At 36.7% G+C, this 23,628-nt stretch overlaps 1 protein-coding gene across 2 annotated transcripts in view; it reads left to right on the forward strand.

Annotated features, from left to right (window-relative positions):
• LOC120872697 (interleukin 1 receptor accessory protein) overlaps positions 1 to 23,628 on the forward strand; it is a 151,001-nt gene that overhangs the window by 122,017 nt on the left and 5,356 nt on the right. The window contains exons 8-11 of one of the 2 annotated variants that reach the window (XM_040253260.1): positions 262 to 410; positions 15,209 to 15,352; positions 16,673 to 16,816; positions 19,540 to 21,426. In XM_040253260.1, the coding sequence (XP_040109194.1) occupies positions 262 to 410; positions 15,209 to 15,352; positions 16,673 to 16,816; positions 19,540 to 19,907 (805 nt within the window). In that variant the 3' untranslated portion in view covers positions 19,908 to 21,426. Of the gene's footprint in view, positions 1 to 261; positions 411 to 15,208; positions 15,353 to 16,672; positions 16,817 to 19,539; positions 21,427 to 23,628 lie in introns of those variants that run through there. The other variant, XM_040253252.1, reaches the window with a different exon arrangement.

The raw sequence follows: 23,628 nt of genomic DNA on the forward strand, positions 1-23,628 counted from the left end.
TGCGGAGTGACCTGTAGTATGATGCTAATGTTGGGTGTTGAATCTAGATATTGGGATTGTGTGTAGTATAGATGGTAAAGAATGATATTAGAATCCAGAGGCTAGTCTCCTTTTGTATCTTCAGGATCATGAGCACACAGCTTATTGACATTCTGTCTGTCCTCACCTGGGAGATCTATGATTATCTACTTGTCTGATTTACATACAGCCTTTGGCCCTTGAATCTCACTAATGCTTTGATTTTCTTTTTCCTCCTCCTAGTGTAATTCTGAAAGTAACAGAAGACGAGACAAGAACTCAGCTTTTGAGCATCAAGAAAGTTACTGCTGAGGATCTCAAGCGCAACTATGTCTGTCATGCCAGAAATGCCAAAGGGGAGGTTGATAGACCAGCCAATGTGAAACAGAAAGGTAATGGATGCACTCAGCAGATGAATGTGTGAAGTCCAAATGCAGCCCTCCAGTGAATAAAGGAAAAGGAGAAATTGACAACGAGAGCTCTATCACTTAGCACATTCTGACACGTAGTGATGAATTAAACTTGAATGGAAAATCTTGCAAGTTTCCATTTATATAATGATACTGAAAATATGATGTCGTATGGTTTTAGTATTTAATTCCCATATGTGACTTAAAAATTTCATATGATTATGATAATAAGGCACAGTGTCATATCTATAAAGAAAAAAGAAAACTAAAGAATATTTCCTGTTCTCAGAGATATAACAAAACTGGTAGAACCACATATCATTGGTGAATTGTAAAGACCATTTTAGAAATCATTGATGGCCGAATTCAGAAGTCATAAATACTGGTCATACCATATGACTTAATACTTTTGGAATTTTTCTTGAACAAGTAACTTAACAGAAAGAGAATTATGTCCCTATTGATATTCTTAGAAGCATTATCTATAATAATGAAACATTATAAATAGCAATCGTCTAATTGCATTAAGATATAAAATATTCTCAAAAATATAATTTAAAAATGATAATTTTAAATCCTCTGTGCCAATATTTCAAGCAGGTTTTTAATACACCACTAGCCACAATTACTAAAATGAAAATTAATAAAACTATTAAAGTGATGTGAAATGATTTCTATGTTGATATTACTATATTTTCCTACAATAAATAAAAATAATAAAGCTTTCTTGTGTAAGCTGTTGCTCCTGAAACATATTGTATCTAAGATTTTATTTGGGTCTCTCACCTAACAAAGAACCCTAGATAATGAATTCTTTCATGAATGTTTTTCAATGATCTGGATAATAATAAGGATGATTCATCACACATGAAGTCAACCATTCAGAATCATTTTGGACCTATTTCAAAGTTAGAGCCTTTAATATATACACAAAAAAATTAAAAATGTTAATTTAAAACTACTGCATTTTGCAATAGGATTAAACCTCTTTTAAAACTGATTAAAAAAAAATACAGGCTTCACTTTAGCATTTTATTACAACTTAGGAAGTAAAGAGCAAAAGCCTGAAATATATGCTTCTTAAGGAGACTTAGTGGATTGGTTCTGAATAGTTCATTGCTTCTGGTCCTCAGAAGGCAGTGTAAAAAGAGAAGACTGAACTGCATGTTGTAAGATAGTGTTTCCCAAAGTAAGTTCCTAAGAATACTAAGCTTCTTCATAGTACTGCAATTCATTTTTTGTACTCTAGACACAGATGGCCTGTGTTGGAATACTGTCCAATTCTGTGACCTTGGAAAAAAATCACTTAACCTCTCTGAACTTCAGTTTCTATTTAGAGTAAGCAAAATATTAATAATAGCACTCCCTCACAAAGTTGTTTTAAAGTACTCAGCACGGTTACTGACATATAAACCTATATAAATATTATATGCTCAATGAATGTTAGATCTTATTATACTTGCACAAGATTTTTGTAGGTATTATTTGACAAAGGCCTTTATACTCAAGTATAATTAAGGTCTGTGATAAGCAGAATGGATCAAGTTAATTTAGTTCAGAGCCTCGTGGTTTTTTCATATGTTAATACTTGATATGAATATCGAATTGGAATGTAGTAGAGTTGAAATGTAGTAGGTAGAATTGATTCAAATTGACTTGATTCCAAATTCTTTAGCTATGGAACATTTTTGTGGGTTTCATCTTCTAAGGCATGTGTTTCAGGAAACAATTATGGAGGAATAATAAATTAATAACTTAGTGTCAGATGGATAGAATCAAAAGAATCAGTTGAAATCATGTTGAATCTAAGAGTGATATGGAAGTCTGTCCACCAGAGCTGCTTTGAGTAACTCTTCTTTCACAGAAGGCTGTGTTCCCAATGGTTTGATATGAATGGCTTTAGGAATATGGAGTGACTAGTGTCGCACAGAGTCGGACACGACTGAAGCGAATTAGCAGCAGCAGCAGCAGCAGTGTGTCTACTGGAGAAGGGAATGCTCCCCCACTCCAGTACTTTTGCCTGGAAAATCCCATGGACAGAGGAGCCTGGTAGGCTGCAGTCCATGGGGTCGTGAAGAGTCGGACACGATTGAGCGACTTCACTTTCACTTTCCACTTTCATGCATTGGAGAAGGAAATGGCAACTCACTCCAGTGTTCTTGCCTGGAGAGTCCCAGGGACGCGGAGCCTAGTGGGCTGCTGTCTATGGGGTCACACAGAGTTTGACACGACTGACACGATTTAGCAGCAGCAGCAGCAGCAGAGTGTCCACTAGACCAGATGATCTCTGCTGAAATTATATTAGTATTACATATAACATGGTTGGTTCTTTGTGCACTTAGTAGTACCAGAAGAGCTGTGTGGTTGCTTATGTGGATTCTATTCTAGGCTGGCTAATGCTGAGATTCATAGGTGATATCTGTGTTCATGTTCATATGCTATATGTAGGGGTCCTCTGAATTCCTTGACAAAGTCCATTTAATAGTTTCTTCTGTTATAGTTGGTACTTTTTTAAACCCTATATTAACAATGTTTCATTTATGAGGACTTTTATATTTAAGCTTATGACCCATGTCTTTTTTTACCCCATACAGAAACCACATTGAAAGATCTTTTTCTTTTTTTATTGAATTGATTTTACAACTTGGCCAAAAAAGACCCTCTTAATGTTAGTCTATTTCTGAATTCCCTATTATGTTCTATTAATCTGTTTGTCTGTCTTTAGTCCAATATTTACGGCACCCCACTCCAGTACTCTTGCCTGGAAAACCCCATGGATGGAGGAGCCTGGTGGGCTGCAGTCCATGGGGTCTTGAAGAGTCAGACATGACTGAGCGACTTCACTTTCACTTTTTACTTTCATGCATTGGAGAAGGAAATGGCAACCCACTCCAGTGTTCTTGCCTGGAGAATCCCAGGGACGGGGGAGCCTGGTGGACTGCCGTCTCTGGGGTCACACAGAGTCAGACACGACTGAAGCGACTTAGCAGCAGCAGCAGTCCAATATTACTTAGTCTTGACCGACAGCTTTAAAGTAAGTCATGAAATCATATGCTCATATACTTTATGACCTTTCCGCCTTATTTTCTTTTCCAAGATGGATTCGGGGACCATACATTTTTCATGTAGATTTTACTATCAGCTTGTCTATTTCTACATTAAAGGCTCCTGTGATTTGATTGGAATTGCAAACTAATTTATAAATTGATTCAATGGGAACTGAAATTATAGCAGTATGAGTTTTTAAATTCATTAACATTATATCTCAGTTTATTTAGGACTAATTGAATATCCTCAGCAATGCTTGTCTTTATTTTTTGATTTCAAGTCTTTCACACATATTGTTAAATTTATCTCTATTATGTTGTTGATGCTATTATATATAATATTTAAATATTTTCATTTCAAATTGCACATTTGTAAAAAAAAACATGGAATTAACTTTTATGGCCCTTTGACTTTTCCAAATTCACTAATTAAATAGGGTTTCTGTGTTTGGTTTTTTTTTTTTTGATGTATTAGCATTTTCTATACACTTGATCATGGTGTGCATGCTAAGTTGCTTCAGTCATGTCTGACTCTTTGCAACTCCGTGGACTATAGCCTTCCAGGCTTCTCTGTCCCTGGGATTTTCCAGGCAAAATACTGGAGTGGGCTGCCATGCTCTCCTCCAGGGGCTCTTTCTGACCCAGTGATGGAACCCACATCTCTTATGTCTCCTATATTGGCAGGAAGGTTCTTTCCACTAGTGCCGCCTGGAAAGCCCACAAATAAATAGACTATTACTGCTTTTCCAAACTTCCTGCTTTTGGTTTCTTTTTCCTGACTGTTTCACTCTTAAGGACCTCCAGTAGCACGATCAGCAAAAATTGAGAACAGCCATGTTTGCATTGCTTCCTATCTTAGATGGCAAACATTCAGTTTTCATAATAACTATGATGCTACTTGTAAGTTTTTGTAGATGACTTTCATCTACATGAAGTATTAAGCTTATATTTTTTGGTTTACTGAGAGTTTTGTTTCGTTTTATTTTTATAATGAACGTATCTTGAAATTTTTCAGACTCTTATCCATTGAGATGATCATATTATTTTCCTCTTTTATTCTGTTAATATTATACTTTACATTGACTGATTTCAAAATGTTGATACAACCTTTCATTTCTGAGGTAAACCCCAGCATCATCAGAATTTATTACCCTTTCTATATAGATGTATTTGATTTGCTGATATCTTAGAAGATTTCTATGTTAGGGAATTTGCTCATATATTTGTTCATGAGAGATATTAGTCTGAGATTTTCTTTCCTTGCAATTATATGACTAGTAACAATGTCATACTGGCCTTATAATATGAATGGGATGATGACCCTTCCTTTGCTATTATCTGAGAGCTTATGCATAAAATCGATATTACGTCTTACTCAAATATTTAAAAGCGTTACCCATGAAACTGTCTAGGCCTGCCATTTTCTTTATGGGAAAGCTTTTAATTATGAATTCAGTTTCTTTAGTAGTTATTTGGATATTCTGTTTCTTCATGTGTCAGTTTGGGGAATTTGTCTCCTCAAATAATTTTTCATGCTTTATCTACATTGTCACATTTTTGGCATAAAAAGTTTTTACATCATTTTGTTATTTTTTTAATGCATGCAAGATTTATAGTCATTCTCCCTCCATTCATTCCTGATAGTAGCGATTTATATTTTCATCCAATCTGTTTATCAATCAAGAAAGAGGTTTTCCAGTTTTACTGATTTTTTTCAATGAACAAAAATGTTTTCATTTATTTCTCTTTATTTTGTATTTTATTCATTTTACTCTGTATTTTTCTGTTTGCTTGTTTTGCATTTAATATGTTCTTCTTTTCTATCATTTGAAGTTGAAAGCTACATCACTGATTTTTAAATAATTCTTTTTTTCCTGTATAAGCATTGAGCTATAAATTTCCCTCATTAGGCCACTTTAGCTTAAACAAGCAAATGATGAAATGTTGAAGTTTAATTACCATTCAATTCAAATTCTTTTCTAATTTTTTATAATTATTTTTTGACCCATGATTTATTTAGAAATGTGTTACTTAATTTATACATGGTTGGGAATTTTCCAGATTATAGTTGTGGTCATGCTATGTACTAAAATGTAATTGAACTTTAGAAATGACTGTTTCCACTCTTTATCTTCATAATTTTTGATATTTCATATTGTCATTAAGTCTAGGTAATCTAAAAATTCAGCAATGAATATTAAAAGGCAGGGGAAGGGTACCTGTGACTTACAACTACTTGGGAAGACTGTAGAGTGAAGTAGAAGGAACATAGGATTTGGTGCTAGACAGGCTTCAGCTCAGGTTGTGGTTCTGGTACAAACTGTATATATGAACTGGTTCAAGCTTTCCATTTGTCATTCTTTCGATTTCAACTCCCAGAATGTCTGTGAGACTGGAGGGAACAAGCAACAAGTACTTAACATGGTGCAGCACAGTTGATTATAAATTCTAATTTAATTCTGTTATGGCCAGAAAAGATATACTCCGCATCATTTCATTTCTTTTACGGTTATTGGTGTTTCTTTAAAAGTCACAGCAGATTGTCTTGGTAAATGTTTCACATGCACTTTAAAAGGGTGTATATTCTGCAGTTTTGATGTACTACAAATGTCAGCTAAGTCAATTGATGTCAGTGATGTTCAAGTCTTCAATGTACCTATTGATTTTTTTTTTAATCTGCTAAACTCATCTTCTGAGAGAGCGGTATTGAAATTTTTACATAGAATTATGTATTTTTCTCTCTTCAGTTCTGCCATGCACTTCACATATTTTAGAACTGTGTTTGTAGATACACACACATTTGGGACTATTATGTCTTTTTGATGAATTGACTCTTTTAAATTATGACATGTCTTTTTTTGGTTAATATTTTGTTGATATTAATTTAGCCACTCCAGATTTCCTGTAGTTAGTATTTGTATGGTATATCTTTTGTTCATTCTTCTGTTTTATCAATATCTTCATATTTAATATACATCTCATAGATAGCATATTATTGGCTTTTGATTTTTAGTATAACATGATAATTTCTGTATTTTCATTTATATGTTTAATCCATTTATCTTTAATGTAATTACTAGCATTATTGGCTTCAGGTCTACCATCTTCCTACTTATTATCCAGGAGTTGCACCTATTCTTTGCTTTTTGCCTCCTTTCCTGACTTCTTATGGATTAATTTGATAATTTCTTGGCATTCTATTTGGCCTCTTTGGCCTACTGACTTTCAGTTCAGTTCAGTGGCTCAGTCGTGTCCGACTCTTTGCGACCCCATGAATCGCAGCACGCCAGGCCTCCCTCAAACTCATGTCCACTGAGTCGGTGATGCCATCCAGCCATCTCATCCTTTGTCATCCCCTTCTCCTCCTGCCCCTAATCCCTCCTAGCATCAGGGTCTTTTCCAATGAGTCAACTCTTCCCATGAGGGGCCAAGGTATTGGAGTTTCAGCTTCAGCATCAGTCCTTCCAATGAACACCCAAGACTGATCTCCTTTAGGATGGACTGGTTGGATCTCCTTGCAGTCCAAGGGACTCTCTAGAGTCTTCTCCAACACCACAGTTCAAAAGCATCAATTCTTCGGCTCTCAGCTTTCTTCACAGTCCAAATCTCACATCCATACATGACCACTGGAAAAACCATAGCCTTGACTAGACGGACCTTTGTTGGCCAAGTAAAGTCTCTGCTTTTGAATATGCTATCTAGGTTGGTCATAACTTTCCTTCCAAGGAGTAAGTGTCTTTTAATTTCCTGGCTGCAGTCACCATCTGCAGTGATTTTGGAGCCCCCCAAAATAAAGTCTGACACTGTTTCCACTGTTTCCCCATCTATTTCCCATGAAGTGATGGGACCAGATGCCACGATCTTCGTTTTCTGAATGTTGAGCTTTAGGCCAACTTTTTCACTCTCCACTTTCACTTTCATCAAGAGGCTTTTTAGTTCCTCTTCAGTTTCTGCCATAAGGGTGGTGTCATCTGCATATCTGAGGTTATTGATATTTCTCCCAGCAATCTTGATTCCAGCTTGTGCTTCTTCCAGCCCAGTGTTTCTCATGATGTACACTGTATAGAAGTTAAATAATCAGGGTGACAATATACAGCCTTGACATACTCCTTTTCCTCTTTGAAACCAATCTGTTGTTCCATGTCCAGTTCTAACTGTTGCTTCCTGACCTGCATATAGGTTTCTCAAGAGGCAGGTCAGGTGGTCTGGTATTCCCGTCTCTCTCAGAATTTTCTACAGTTTACTGTGATCCACACAGTCAAAGGCTTTGGCATAGTCAATAAAGCAGAAATAGATGTTTTTCTGGAACTCTCTTGCTTTCTCGATGGTCCGGTCGATGTTGGCAATTTGATTTCTGGTTCCTCTGCCTTTTCTAAAACCAGCTTGAACATCTGGAAGTTCACAGTTCACGTACTGCTGAAGCCTGGCTTGGAGAATTTTAGCATCACTTTACTAGCATGGGAGATGAGTGCGATTGTGCTGTAGTTTGAGCATTCTTTGGCATTGCCTTTCTTTGGGATTGGAATGAAAACTGACCTTTTCCAGTCCTGTGGCCACTGCTGAGTTTTCCAAATATGCTGGCATATTGAGTAATTCCATGTTATTTAAAAATTCTTTTTCTATTGTATTTACAATATTTGTCTTGAACTTATCACAATCTACCTTGAATTAATCACTTGACATATTTTATAAGAACCTTAAAGTGGTAAAGTTCCATTTTTTTTCTCTCCTGTCTTTGTTTTATTGTAACAATGCATTTCAATTTGCATTTAAATGCCACAATACATTGCTATTATTTTTGCTTTAAATAAGTATTCTTTAAATACATTAAGAACTGAGAAAAAATTATTGTTATATTTATTTGCATATTTTCCATTTCTGACACTATTCATTTTGGTAAGATTTTAGCTGGAAAACCATTTAATATTTCTAGTAGCATACTTCTCTCAGCTTTGTTTTAATCTGCAGGTTTATTTCATCTTAATTTTTATATTTTGATACTTAATTGACAGTTTTCAAATACATGGAAACGTTGAAAGAATTATCAAGTGAACAATTATATAACCTGTGTAGATTCTATCATTTTGCTATCTTTGCTTTATCACATATCTACCCATCAATCCATTCTACTATGCATACATTAATATATCTTATTACTTATACCTTTAAAGTAGTTACAGTCATGAATAAAAGTTATCACCTAAACATTTAAGCATCTTATATTATCCAAATTTTAATATTTATTTATAGTTCTCTTAGGTTTTTTTTAGGTAAATTTTGTATACAGTGACAAATTACAAATCACAGTTATGTGAACTTTGATAATATTTTTAAAATGTGTACATATTTATGGTGTAACTTAAAATCAAGTATAGAGTATTATCATCACCATAGACAGTAACCTCCCACTCCTTCCCCTTATCAATCAATCCTGTTACTCCTACCTTCTCCACCACTGTCAAAGCAACTGTTCTGATTTTCCTTATCAGAATGTACTATTTTTTTCCTCTTCTAGAACTTTGTATACCTAGACCTATACAGAATGCACTCTTTTATAAAGCTTCTTTCACTCAGAAAATAATCTTAATAGTCATGCTCTTGTATCAGTCATTAGTTGCTTTTGTTTGCCAAGTAATTTTTTGTTGTTGTTATTGTTTGTTTTCTTTTTTTTTTAAGAATTTATTGCAGCTTAGTTATTCTTTCTCTGGGTGGAGGTCATCTGGGTTGTTCAGTTTTGAAGAACTTCTGTTAACATTCTTATCCAAGCCTCTTTATGGACTTTTATTTTTACTTCTCTGATGTGAGTTACTATGAGTAGAATTACCAGCTTAGTTTTATTGGAAACTCTCAGAACTTCTTCCCAAGTGGTAGGATCATTCTCCCCTCTCACTGAAACAGTGTATTCACATCTTTGTCATTCAATGTTGTTACTCTTCAGTTTTGGGCTTCCCTGGTGGCTCAGCGTGAAGAATCCACTTGCCAATGAAGGAGTCATGGGTTCAATTCTGGGTCAAGAGGAGCCCCAGGAGAAGGAAATGACAACCCACTGCAGTATTCTTGCCTGGGAAATACCATGGACAAAGGGGCCTGTCGGGTTACAGTCCATGGGGTCACAGAGTCAAACACGACTTAGTGACTAAAACAACAGCAAACAACAGTCTTAGTTTTAGCCATTTTAGTGAGTGTGTGGTGGTACCTCATTTTCTAGTTTTTGTTTCACTGATGATTAAGATACTGAGCACCTTTTCATATGCTTGTCAGTCATTGGTCTTCTTTTGTGTTATGAGTGTTCAAATACCATTTTATAAGTAGGTTGTTTGTATTTTCATTATCAGATCTGAGCAATTATCTTTTCTACCCTAGATACCAGTTCCTTCTTGGATAGATATTTTGCAAATACTTTCTCCCACTCTGTATCTTGCCAGTTCCTTTCTTCAGTGGTATATTAGTGATGAGGTGTAATTTATTAATGTTTTCTTTAATGGTTATTGTTTTCTTTGTTCTAAGAAATCTTTGCATACCCCTAAGTCATCATAATATTTTAGATGTTATGGAGAGAAGGCTGCCCCTGTCACTTCTCTAAGACCAGAAGCTGATTTTCAAAATGCACAAGTTTGAACTAAAATAGCCAAACAAATAAGGTCTGAAGGTTAATTCAGTCATAAATCTTTGATTTACTACCAGGTGACACTAGTGGTAAAGAACCTGACTACCAATACAAGAGATATAAGACACTTCAGTTCAATTCCTGGGTCGGGAAGATCCCCTGGAGAAGGGCATGGCACCCCACTCCAGTATTCTTGCCTGGAGAATCCCATGGACAGAGGAGCCTGGTGGACCACAGCCCATAGGGTCGCACAGAGTCGGACGCAATTGAAGGGACTTAGCACATGCATGCACATGCACACATTCTCTTTGTTATTCAGGCAAGTGACTATTATTATAGAACCAAAAATTGTCAAGTAGTAACAACAATCTAGCAAAGAATAGACAAATATTCCATGGCAGGGAATGCTTGAAAATTCAAGCAGCTGGTATTTGGTTGGGAGATTCAATGGATAACAAGGCCCCTACTATGATAATGAATATGAAGGAAATAAATTTAAGTTTTCAAGGAGAAACAAGATTGTAGACTGATACCTTGAAACAAGGAAAAAGACTAGAGCTATCGTACTGGCTTAACCAAGGGTGCTGCTGCTGCTAAGTCGCTTCAGTCGTGTCCGACTCTGTGAGACCCCATAGACAGCAGCCCACCAGGCTCCCCCATCCCTGGCATTCTCTAGGCAAGAATACTGGAGTGGGTTGCCATTTCCTTCTCCAATGCATGAAAGTGAAAAGTGAAAATGAAGTCGCTCAGTCGTGTCCGACTCTTCGTGACCCCATGGACTGCAGCCCACCAGGCTCCTCTATCCATGAGATTTTCCAGGCAAGAGTACTGGAGTGGGGTGCCATTGCCTTCTCCATAACCAAGGGTAGTTAGCTGCAAATTTGGGCTCTGGAAAAAGGATAGAGGGAATTCTGATTCAGAAAGAAACAGTAGAGCAAGTCACTAAATTTGTCTCTATCCTGTTTAGATCATCAGTGAGAACAAAGATAGAAGTAGTTTGAGAGTCCTATATCACCCCTTTGACTGGAAACCCTTTGGTTTGGGATTGCATCAGAGTAAAATCTCCACCCCCTAAACATCAAAGACTTGAGGTGGGGCAGACAGAAAATGTGGACTAAGGATCAGCCTTTCAAACAAACCAGCAAAGCTATATTTGAAAGCTTTTTAGAGCACTTCCTAAATGTGACTCAAACCATTTAGAAAATCCGGCTTGTGGATTATTTATCTTGAGTTCAATTAGTTAAATAGCATTAAGAACTTCTTGAAATCATCAAGGTGGCCCAACAAAATGCAGTCTGTAAATATGACACATGTAATTGTATGACACAAAATTAAAAAGCTCTAGTAGAAATAAAACAGGCAGTAGTAAAATGAATGTGGCAGAGGGAAAGCCATGAGTGTAATTGATACCTTGATCACTAAACAAGGTAACTATTGATCTTTTTTAAGAAAAATCCATTTCAAGTAAGTGGATCCACTGACCTTTTTTCATTTTTTCTTCTTGTGAAATGTACATCCAGAGACAGCCAAAATAGCTGAGCAAATAATGAGGATGACAGTGGGAATTAGCCCAGTGTGTCGTTAACATAACATCTACTCAGAAATACCAAGGACACAGCAATTTTCATGCCAGCTACTCAAACTGATCTTAATAAATTCTCAACTGCACTGACATAGCTTTATGGCATTTATTATCTTATTTTAAAGCACTATCGTTCATGGGTTGAGTACAAGCCTGTGTGCATGCATGCTCAGTTGCTTAGTTGTATCTGACTCTGCAACCCCATGGACTGTAGCCCGCCAGACTCCTCTGTCCATGAGATTATCAGGCAAGAATACTGGAGTGGGTTGCCATTTTCTACTTCTGGGAATCTTCCAGACCCAAGGAATGATTGAACCCGGGTCTCCTGCATTTGAGAGGAAGATTCTTTACCACTGTGCCACCTGGAAATCATGAGTATTAGAGTACATGGTAATTCTGTACAGCTGACTACCAGGCTATATCTGTAGCAGGATTAGTACCCTGAGTTTAGGATAATGAATGCAAAACTCAATGATTTTTCCTTTTAATTAGAGAATTTCAGATTTTGCTCTAGGCTACTCACCATTTTCCCCTTAGAATAGCTACCTGTTTTAAAAGGGATTTTTCACTGGCATGATCAATAATTGAACCTCATGGTAGTGTTGTGCAAAGATCTCTGAACTTTGAAGTCAGGAAGGCTTGATAACAGTTCCAGATTGAAGAACATTTTTCTGTGCCTTGTCCCGGCAAACACTTAATACACACAATGTTCAGGTGTTTAAAAAGGCTTTTTCTCACCTCTACCTAATATACCTCTCCTGCCTCAACTCCTCCCCTCAGTTACCTCCCTCATATTACCCTGGTTTATTTCCTTCATAGCATGGATCACTCTCTAACAGTAACTGTCTTATTTATTTTCTTATTTACTTCCCTGCATTAAAATCTTAGCCCTAAAAGGGCAGAGATCCTTCCTGTTTTATCTACTGTTATAACCTCAACAGCTTCTAGCAAATAGTAGATGCCAATAAGTAACTGTCAAATCAGCTAATATACAATTTAAGCCACTTCTGTTTCAGATCCAGAAATATTTTGTTCCATCTCAAACTCTTAAGTTTCACTCAGTTCAGTTCAGTTCAGTCGCTCAGTCGTGTCCAATTCTTTGAGACCCCATGAATTGCAGCATGCCAGGCCTACCTGTCCATAACCAACTCCCGGAGTTCACTCAGATTCACGTTCATCGAGTCAGTGATGCCATCCAGGCATCTCATCCTCGGTCGTCCCCTTCTCTTCCTGCCCCCAATCCCTCCCAGCATCACAGTCTTTTCCAATGAGTCAACTCTTCGCATGAGGTGGCCAAAGTACTGGAGTTTCAACTTTAGCATCATTCCTTCCAAAGAAATCCCAGGGCTGATCTCCTTCAGAATGGACTGATTGGATCTCCTTGCAGTCCAAGGGACTCTCAAGAGTCTTCTCCAACACCACAGTTCAAAAGCATCAATTCTTTCGTGCTCAGCTTTCTTCACAGTCCAACTGTCACATCCATATATGACCATAGGAAAAACCATAGCCTTGACTAGATGGACCTTAGTTGGCAAAGTAATGTCTCTGCTTTTGAATATGCTATCTAGGTTGATCATAACTTTTCTTCCAAGGAGTAAGCGTCTTTTAATTTCATGGCCGCAGTCACCATCTGCAGCGATTTTAGAGCCCCCAAAAATAAAGTCTGACACTGTTTCCACTGTTTCCCCATCTATTTCCCATGAGGTGGATGCCATGATCTTTGTTTTCTGAATGTTGAGCTTTAAGCCAACTTTTTCACTCTCCACTTTCACTTTCATCAAGAGGCTTTTGAGTTCCTCTTCACCTTCTGCCATAAGGGTGGTGTCATCTGCATATCTGAGGTTATTGATATTTCTCCCAGCAATCTTGATTCCAGCTTGTGTTTCTTCCAGTCCAGCGTTTCTCATGATGTAGTCTGCATATAAGTTAAATAATCAGGGTGAAACTATACAGCCTTGACGTACTCCTTTCCCTATTTGGAACTAGTCTGTTGTTCCATGTCCAGTTCTAACTGTTGCTTCCTGACCTGCATACAGATTTCTCAAGAGGCAGGTCAGGTGGTCTGATATTCCCATCTCTCTCAGAATTTTCCACAGTTTATTGTGATCCACACAGTTAAAGGATTTGGCATAGTCAATAAAGTAGAAATAGATGTTTTTCTGGAACTCTCTTGCTTTTTCCATGATCCAGCGGATGTTGGCAATTTGATCTCTAGTTCCTCTGCCTTTTCTAAAACCAGCTTGAACATCAGGAAGTTTACGGTTCACTTATTGCTGAAGCCTGGCTTGGAGAATTTTTAGCATTACTTTACTAGCATGGGAGATGAATGCAATTGTGCGGTAGTTTGAGCATTCTTTGGCACTAGTAAAGCTAATAAAGCAGCCACATGAAGTTACAAATACATAGTATAGTACTAGACTTATATGGGGACTTCCCTGATAACTCAGTTGCTAAAGAATCCACCTGTGATGCAGGAGACCCAGGTTTGATTCCTGGGTCAGGAAGATCTCCTCCAGAAAGGATAGGCTACCCACTCCAGTATTAGGCTTTTCTTGTGGTTCATCTGATAAAGAATATGCCTGCAATGTGGGAGGCCTGGGTTTGATCCCTGAGTTGGGAATATTCCCTGCAGAAGGGAAAGAGTACCCACTCCAGTAGAGTTGGATGCACAACTGAGTGACTTTCACTTTCAGACTTATTTTAAATATCACATAGTACTCGACTTATTTTAAATAACACTACTTAGAAGTTGGAAATGTTATATCCAGCAATGTTCATTCACTTCCCAGAGTTCTCAAGATAGGATGGATGAAGAAGACACAGTCTCTACCTAGATGACTGTAACAATGTACAGTTTAATGGTGAATGAGAAAGAGTGGAGAAGCAGGCTTGTAGAATGTATATCCCAGAACTGTACACCTGAGAGATACTTTCAGAGCCAAGCATACTCAGCATTAGGTGGATACCCTCATTTTCTGTTCAATGATAATAAAATTGTTGAGACCTATTGTGAAATATAAAGAAAAAGGAATTAAATTTCTTCCATACGGCACTGGACAAGAGGATGAAACTAAGACTGATATAAACACAATAAAATTTTTGCTCAGTTAGCTGCTCCAACAATTACAATTCTACCAGTGGCATGGGCTGGTCTAGTAAGAGCTGGACATAGGATGGAGTTACACTTTACAAAAATATTTTTGAGAAGATTTAGTCGTCAGTTTGTGAGTCAGATTGGATGACCTTTTAAACTGTTCCCGATAAGATCTGTTTTAATTTGTAATATCATCGAAGTGTATTCAAATCATATAGCTGTTTAAAAGCACCTTCTGTGTCAGTTTCTGGGAACAAAAAGATAAATAGGTCACAATCTGGTATTAGAACATAGTGCTTAACCTTCGCCGTGTGATCTCTGCTTGTTCACAGATATAGGTCAGGTTCATGACTCAGCTGCTTGGTCTAACCAGCTATTTGCAGAATGATGGGTCACCATGACTATCACGCACAAATCAATTTGTTTCTTTGTTGGTCTCTCCAATGATAGCTCCAAGGTACACAGTGGAACTGGCATGTGGCTTGGGAGCCACAGTTCTCCTCGTGGTGATTCTCATTGTTATTTACCATGTTTACTGGCTGGAGATGGTCTTATTTTACCGGGCTCATTTTGGAACAGATGAAACCATTTTAGGTGAGTAACGAGAATTTCATGTATATCTCCTGACTACAATCTTGAGAAAACATATTGGCTTGATAACACCTGGATTAGTTGGAAGACATAATCAGACTAACTTTGGTTTCAGCCCTTACTATTGAAAATCTTTCTAATGCATATTAGTCTGCTTTCTTGGGTCAATATATGATTTAGTCTAGATTGGCACTATCTGAATAGAAATACAATATGAACCACATATGTAATTTAATATTGTTCTGGTGGTCACATAAGGAAAAAGAAAATAAAAGTGAAAATAATTTTAATAATTATGTTATCTAACATGTTCAAAAGGCTATCATTTTAGCTTGTAATTTAATATTATGTTAATAGAGATATTTTAGTCTTATTTTTGGTACTAAAAAATCTTAAAAGTTCAGCATGTATTGTGTTTTACACTTGCAGCATACCTCCATTCAGACCAGATACATTTCCAGTGCTTAATAGCCACTTGTGACTTGTGGTTATTGTACTAGACAGTGTATGTCGACATTTTGTACTCACAGGTTATCTGTGTACCAGAAGATTCACATGGGAGCTTACTAAAAGGAGCATCTAAAGGCTAGCCCCTATTATGTATCAGCATCTACATTTCAACAGTATCCCAAAATGATTCGTGTACACATTATAGTTTAAGAAACACTGTTTTAGTGCCTCTATGCCAGGTGATAAGAATGAAACATTTAATTACCAATTCTAATACCCATCCCATAAAGAATCTCGTTGAGTGGCTTGTAGAAGAGACAGGCACCTGTATTTTTAACAAGAGATGATTTTTATAATTAGGCAACTGGGAGAAAAATTGGTTCATCAAATCTAAGCATATTTTAATTGTAGGCATTTTCAGGTATACATGATTTAAACATTTCTCAAGGTTTTGCTCAATGTACTATTCTCATATATTAGTGAGTGACATACGAGTGCAGGAATTAGAAATGTTCTGCATGGTATTTTTGCCAGCATCTCTGACTGAGTAACTATTTGCTTCCTGATTCCATCAGTTCATAGTTGAATGAGCCGAACCTCACTCACTCTCCACTACAAACTCTGAACTCACTGAGATGAGAGTAGAAGACACATCAGATAAACTTTGCAATTACACCTCAAAATAGTCATTTTGCCTGGAGCCCTGTCACAGGTGGGAAATCACACTGAAATCTGTCAGCTAATTCACACGTGTAAAAAATGAAAATGTCTAATATCCAAAAGTTTGATTTAAGAAAAAATACAGTACTATTGAGAAACTTTCCTAATTTATATTGGATCTGTGTTTTGTGTCTTTTATTAAATTTGTGCTAGATGGAAAGGAATATGATATTTATGTATCCTATGCAAGGAATGCTGAAGAAGAAGAATTTGTATTACTGACCCTCCGTGGAGTCTTGGAGAATGAATTTGGATACAAGCTGTGCATCTTTGACCGAGACAGTCTGCCTGGGGGAAGTAGGTATTTCAGATGAGTACAGGTGATGCTATGCTGAAAGGCACAGTAGACCTCTAGCTTCGGGTCACACATAAGAGTCATGGCACAGTTCTGTGTTGACATCTTTGGACATTTAAATGCCCAATTCATTTTGTAACAGATAGAGACTCTCTAGGAATAAATCTGGTCTTCCCAGATGTCTCAGTGGTAAAGAATCGGCCTGCCAACGCAAGAAACACAGGAGATGTGGGTTCTATCCCTGGCTCAGAAAGATGCCATAAGGAAGGAAATGCCAATCCACTCCAGTATTCTTACCTGAGAAGTCCCACGGACAAAAAGCCTTGGCAGGGTACAGTCCATGGGTCACAAAGAGTCAGACACGACTTAGCAACTAAAAGACAACAACAGGAATAATTCTACATTGTAAGATATAGATTACTCAAGTGCAGTTTATGGTTTTAAAATATTTCCCCAGTAAGCTTTAAAAACAATGTCAGTAATGTGTAGATGCAGAGTGCATTGGAGCTCTGCTAAGAGCCACAGCTTTAAACATTTTGTTTACTCACATTTAGATTTTTAGAAGGTTTAACTAATTTGCACTAATTTGCCTAGAAATTTTTCATATAGAGTGAGTTTAAAACATTTGTATACAGATGTGATTTACTCTATTTTGCAAAAACTGAGGTGCAAAAGACAGTGCTTGGAATCCTCCATTATATTACTTACTGATAGAAATTAGAATATTTTCCTTCCTTTTTTTCATTCTTGTTTTCTTGCAAACCAATGCTGCTTGAATCCCCTCTTTCCTTGTGTCTGTTTCTTCCTTCATATCAAATTACACATTCGAAATGAGTTTAACATTTTACAAAGGCCAGTATATCCTAATAGGTATAAAAAGATTGAAATGCTAAATGATTTAAAATAAAATGTACCTCTAATTTTCATATCCAGACAGTAACACATAAAGTGATGCTACATTCCAGTCTCTTTTATAAATGCATAATAGCACTCATAAACCCACTGTTAAACTCTGTACTGTTAAAATGAATTAATATCTCTAATCTTTACAACAAACTAATTTATTTTCTTCCCCTAAATCCTGTTTATATTAATCACTTGGCATATTTTTTAGTTATATTGATACTTTGAGAGAGAGAAGGGACATTAATATTTATTCTTATTTTGAATTAGCTGGATCACTTTATGTCCAAAATCATCATCCAAAAGTCCATCATGCTTCTGTTCTGTAGGAGATATCTCTTTCAGCATAATTTTGCCAGAAAATGCTGACTTGACTATATAGATAAAGGACAAATCCCACTCATTTTGAAGCTTAAAATCTTAAATAATTTATTCATCTACTTATTCATTCATAAGTCTTTCAACTGATATTTACTACTATCTGAACAGTTATGTGAAGATATACAGTATAACAACAATGTAAGACTCCGGCAGGGATTGATAGTTTTGAAGAATTCAAGTTCTATATCATTACTCTTGCACTTTGCTGTTGATGACTGATCTTTGCGATCTTTTGCATTCCCCTTGCTGCTTTTACTCAGTCCTCTTTGCCTCTAGGTCTCTTTCTCTGCTTACACACAGTCAATCAGCAACAGTGCTTGCAGTGGACAATTACTTATTCCTGGATTCTCCTCTAGGCTGCACATGCTATTTTAATTTCAACTCTCTCCCCATTGCCTCTGTACCTGTGAAGATTAAAGGGCAAAATGACTGCTAAGGGGAGTGGGGAGTATGGTAAACCTTGAGATGGTTTCCATAACACTGGTGTATTCCCTGGAGTTGCCTTCTATCTGAACCCCAGGAAAAGGATTATTCAGTCCTTGATAAGCAACCTCAAGGAGATGGATTATTCCCAAGAATTTAGTGACAGGAACTAATCAGAACCCTTGACAACAGAATAAAATTATACAGCATTTCCATTTTCCCCTGCTGCTTCTTCTTTTTCGACTTGAAGAAACCATTTGCTTGCCAGTGAAGGCACACGCATCAGCTAGCAGCTGCTGAAACACATGGCTTCTTAGTAATGACAGGAGTTTAAGGAGAAAGATTCAGGGACTAATTTAGGCTCCAGAGCAGAGCAGAATAGAAAGCTGAGCTGAGAATGTGATTCCAGCCAAAATACCATTCAATTGGCTAGATTTTCTTAAGTTCCTATTCCAATGATATAGGATAGTCTGTGTCTGGGAGGTGCCTGAGAGTAGAGAGGGACTACCAAAAAATGAAGTGTTTTACTCTTGCTGTTCTGTGTTAGTGAAAAGTGAATTTCTATGCTTTAGCACTATAATGTATATTTTTAAATACTCACTGGCAGTAGAGAGTTAATACATGGTTATCTTTGGGGAGAGAGGGGTCAAGACCTGATTTTGCTGGGCCAAAATATACCACACAGTTTGAAGAAATTGATTTCAGTACTACCCACACATTCTTCATGTCCCAAATGATGCTTCTGAAGACCAAGGTCATAGGAATACATTTTGACTTTATGCCTGTTTGGAATTCCTTCAGGGTTGGAATGTGGGGATTCAGTCTCTATTCTCCCTGAAAAGAGTGACATTTTCTGAACATTTTCTGAATCCTTGGGTCTAAGGATTAAGTGTTGTTGAACAAAGTTTCACCCCAATTCTCAAACTATTATGCTAATTTCTTTTCACTTGGCCCTCAAGCCCCACACTTTGAGGGAGTTCTTGGCCATCACTAATCCCCATGGTGTTTTCTTTCCCAGTTGTCACAGATGAGACCTTGAGCTTCATTCAGAAAAGCAGACGCCTCCTGGTTGTCCTAAGCCCCAACTACGTGCTCCAGGGAACCCAAGCCCTCCTGGAGCTCAAGGCTGGCCTAGAAAACATGGCCTCTCGAGGCAGCATCAACGTCATTTTAGTACAGTACAAAGCTGTGAAGGAAACGAAGGTGAAAGAGTTGAAGAGGGCTAAGACGGTGCTCACGGTCATTAAATGGAAAGGGGAGAAATCCAAGTATCCACAGGGCAGGTTCTGGAAGCAGCTGCAGGTGGCCATGCCAGTGAAGAAAAGCCCCAAGTGGTCTAGAAGTGGCGAGCAGGGTCTCACTTATTCATCCTTGAAAAATGTATGAAAGAGCCAGTGAATAATGGATGAAAAGATCCAGCGATACTCCAAGAAGGAAAGATTCCCCTGCTTTATTCCCAGTGTGTTGTTCATGGACAGAAACAGATTCTATGGAAGCCTCTCCATAGAGATAAATTCAGGGTTACTGTAGAACTATTCTGCTTCCTCGGGAAATACCAAGGCTTAGAATGACCATGCCACCACTTGTCACCAGTGCCTGAGGTCACTCCATTTTTTGCAAGAATTGGTGATGCAAAATTCCACTTCTGCATCCTCCATTCCTGTTTCTACTCATATCTATTCACTCTCTCTCTCTCTTTTTTTTTTTTTGGAATAATCTTAATATTATAGGGAAGCCTTTGTTATTGATTTAAAGACCCCTTATAGATGAGTCAGGACTTCCCTGGTGGCTCAGACGGTAAAGCATCTGTCTACAATGCGGGAGACCGCGGGACACCGCGGGACACCTGGGTTCGAATCCTGGGTTGGGAAGATCCCCTGGAGAAGGACATGGCAATCCACTCCAGTACTATTGCCTTGAAAATCCCATGGACAGAGGAGCCAGGTAGGCTACAGTCCATGGGTCACAAAGAGTCGGACACGACTAAGCAACTTCACTATCACTATAGATGAGTCATCTGTTAACAAGGTCATTAAGAGTTTCAAGTATAGTTTTCTTTTCTTTTTATTCATCCCTTAAAAGATAATCAGGGCCTAAATTTATCTTTGCTAAGGAAAATAAACTGTTTTGCTCATCCTACTATGCTAGACACCCTCACAGCAAGACCAACACCATTTAGGATGTTATAAAGCAGGGTGACTGTAAACGTTCCTTACGACTGGCTTAAAGGGCTTTCCCACATTGTCTGCTGTCATCTCCCCCAACCACCCCCTGCACTCTATCTCAGGTAGTTGGTATCATATTTGTCACCTTGAAAACTATGTAATAGTATTTTATTACAGTAAACTCCCAATTATCTGTAGGTTGACCCATATCCATCATTCCATCTCCCTTCCTCCTGCATTTTGGGTCAGTCATTCAGAGCAAGCAGGTGGCTCCACACTTGATTCATTGGAGAGGAAGCTTCTATTACTGGTGCTAATATTGAGTAAAAGAAGAGCAAAAAGCTTTCAAGGGCATTTTCTGTCTTATAAGAAAAGCACAGAACAGGATGTTTGTCAATTTGTCTTAACCTTAGCTTTGCTAATGTGAATATTATGAAAATAATTTTTCTTTACTTGTTTCTGTCTCCCCATTGTAAAGTGTTAAAAGTTAGACTTAGGGACCTTGAGAGTGCTTTTAGCATTAATACTCCAAAAGTATTAACTGGACCCTGAGTAGTTTTCATATTTTATTCACTGATAAGTTAATAACACTCACTTCAAACAAGTTAGATGGAAAAGTCACTGTCAACTAAACATGTTTTAGTTTGTATAAGTAAAACTGTACTGTTCTTAAGACTTGGAAAAGTGAAAACTAAGTCCAGGGTTTACAGAGTGGTGAATATCTATGTTACATATAGATTTTTTAAAAATATATATGTATATACACACAAAATTATATATATATATTGCATATATACACATGAATTACATATACACATACATACATACATGAGTTGTATATATATACACACACACTACATACACATATATGTATATATATATCCACATATGACTTTAAATAGCCATTGGCACAATATTACAAATTACTGGAACTCTTATCCAGTTTTTAAATTATGTTTTTTACTGTAATATTTTATGTCATTGTTTTCTGCACATTAATAATATTTGTGAATTTACAGTTCCCAGAGTAGTTGTTGTTAACTCCTGCCCTCCCTAAATTAATAACAATAACTTACTACTGCCACAGTTGATCTGGGTGCAGTGGCTTCTGTTTTGCACAGAGCTTCCGTGGTCACTGCTAAGCAGTAGCCAGCCCTCTGGCATTAATTGAACATCTACTGTATTCTGAGCACACATACTTAGAAATTATGTTAATCTTAGTGCTCAACTCTTGGAGAGATAAGTCTCTATTTGGACTTTTAAGTAATAAAGGAAAAAAAATAAAAATACCTATAAATGAGCCTGGGTATCCTATGAAAAATAATAATTCATAATTTAAGGAAATCCTTATCTTAGTAGTATGAATGTTGATAAACTATTCTAAAATTATCTCCTATATTTGTGTCCTTCTGATTACTAAAGTCTATTTAATAAATCATTTTTCTATGGAGGAGTTATTATTTTAAATAAAACAAAAGCTTCATGAATCATTGACTATAAAACTATGGTATGGGGGTCATCTTGGATCTAATGTTTTTAGCTTTGTTAATGCTTTTCATTACTACAAAGCACAATTACTCCTTCTATTAACCCTTTCATCACAAGACCAGGGGAGAACTGACCCCAGATAAGATTGAATTTCAATTCAAGAGTGAGCTTTAGGTAGATGAGGGACAGCCCCATTATCAAGGGGACATTCTCTTGCCAATGCAGCATCTTTTTGCACTTTTGGATTTCATATTTATGCTAAACGATGTTTGGTACCCCTAGAAACTTCTAGATAAATTTTGTCCTATTTATATTACTGTATTTGCTACTGAACGTTTTCAAATGCTAAAAATCTAAAGCAACTCAAATTGAAATGATATCTCATCCTAAAATAATTTTGTTTCAAGAGTTCTTTTTTGTTTGTCTGTTTTATGATCCAGAAGATGCCCAGTACAGAATATTTGAGAGAGAAGGAGAAACATGCATTGGACAGCAAGGAGAAATCTCTCTAATATTAAAAACAAAAGTATCCAATGTTAAGAAGAAAAATCTCAAAGCTTTTAGGCATATGGTATAAAGACCTTCTGCACCCAATTAAACAAACAAACAAACAAAAAAGACATGATATATAGAGTGTCCAATTACACAACCATATAAAATAATTTAATTTTTTCTGCATTGTAGTTTAGATGATTCCCTAATATTCTAATAAACAAGTACTCCATTTTATTGGAAAGCAAGTTTCACTCCACTTGTTAATTATCTATTTTCTTTCCATAGGTTTTTCATATTTTAAGACTATCTTTTTTATTTTATCCATAAATGTTTGTATTTTCCATTTTCCATTTGATTTGTAAATTTGTTTATTTTAAAAATAAACCATTTATTTTCACCTTTGAATTTTATTTTGTGCATGTGTTTTATGTATTTTTCATGTTTGGGCATAAGAAATGAGAATAAAAAGAATGATACACTTAGAAAAAGAAATGTTTTAAGGGACATTAGTTTTTTCTTTCTGAGAAAAATCTGAAAAAAACTGGGAACTTCAACTCAACATTTTCTTGACCTCTGAGTAAAAGAGTTACTTAAGTAAAATGGATTGATCTAATATACCAGACATCTGTATGTGTTTGTGTGTGTGCATGTGCACATGTGAATGAGTGTGGAGAGAAAGAATCAAAAGAGAGAATGAGATGGAGAAAAAGATGAGGAATAGAGACAAAGAGAGAATAAAGAAAGGCAGAGAGAGAGGAGAGAGTTTTAAAATAGAGACACAAACCTATTTCTTTTTGTTCAGCTTGAAACTTGGTCAGTTATTAACAGTAATAGCTTACCTTTTATAAGTTTTCAACTCCAAAGCGGTTGCCTTAAAAAAGATCAACTAACAATGCCTTGCCTTTAGTTAACAGGTGATCATTTGAATCAGATATGCCTTTCTATTTCAAACAAATCAG

The sequence above is a fragment of the Oryx dammah genome, unplaced genomic scaffold (assembly GCF_014754425.2).
Source record: "Oryx dammah isolate SB20612 unplaced genomic scaffold, SCBI_Odam_1.1 HiC_scaffold_2, whole genome shotgun sequence".
Classification (NCBI taxonomy): domain Eukaryota; kingdom Metazoa; phylum Chordata; class Mammalia; order Artiodactyla; family Bovidae; genus Oryx; species Oryx dammah.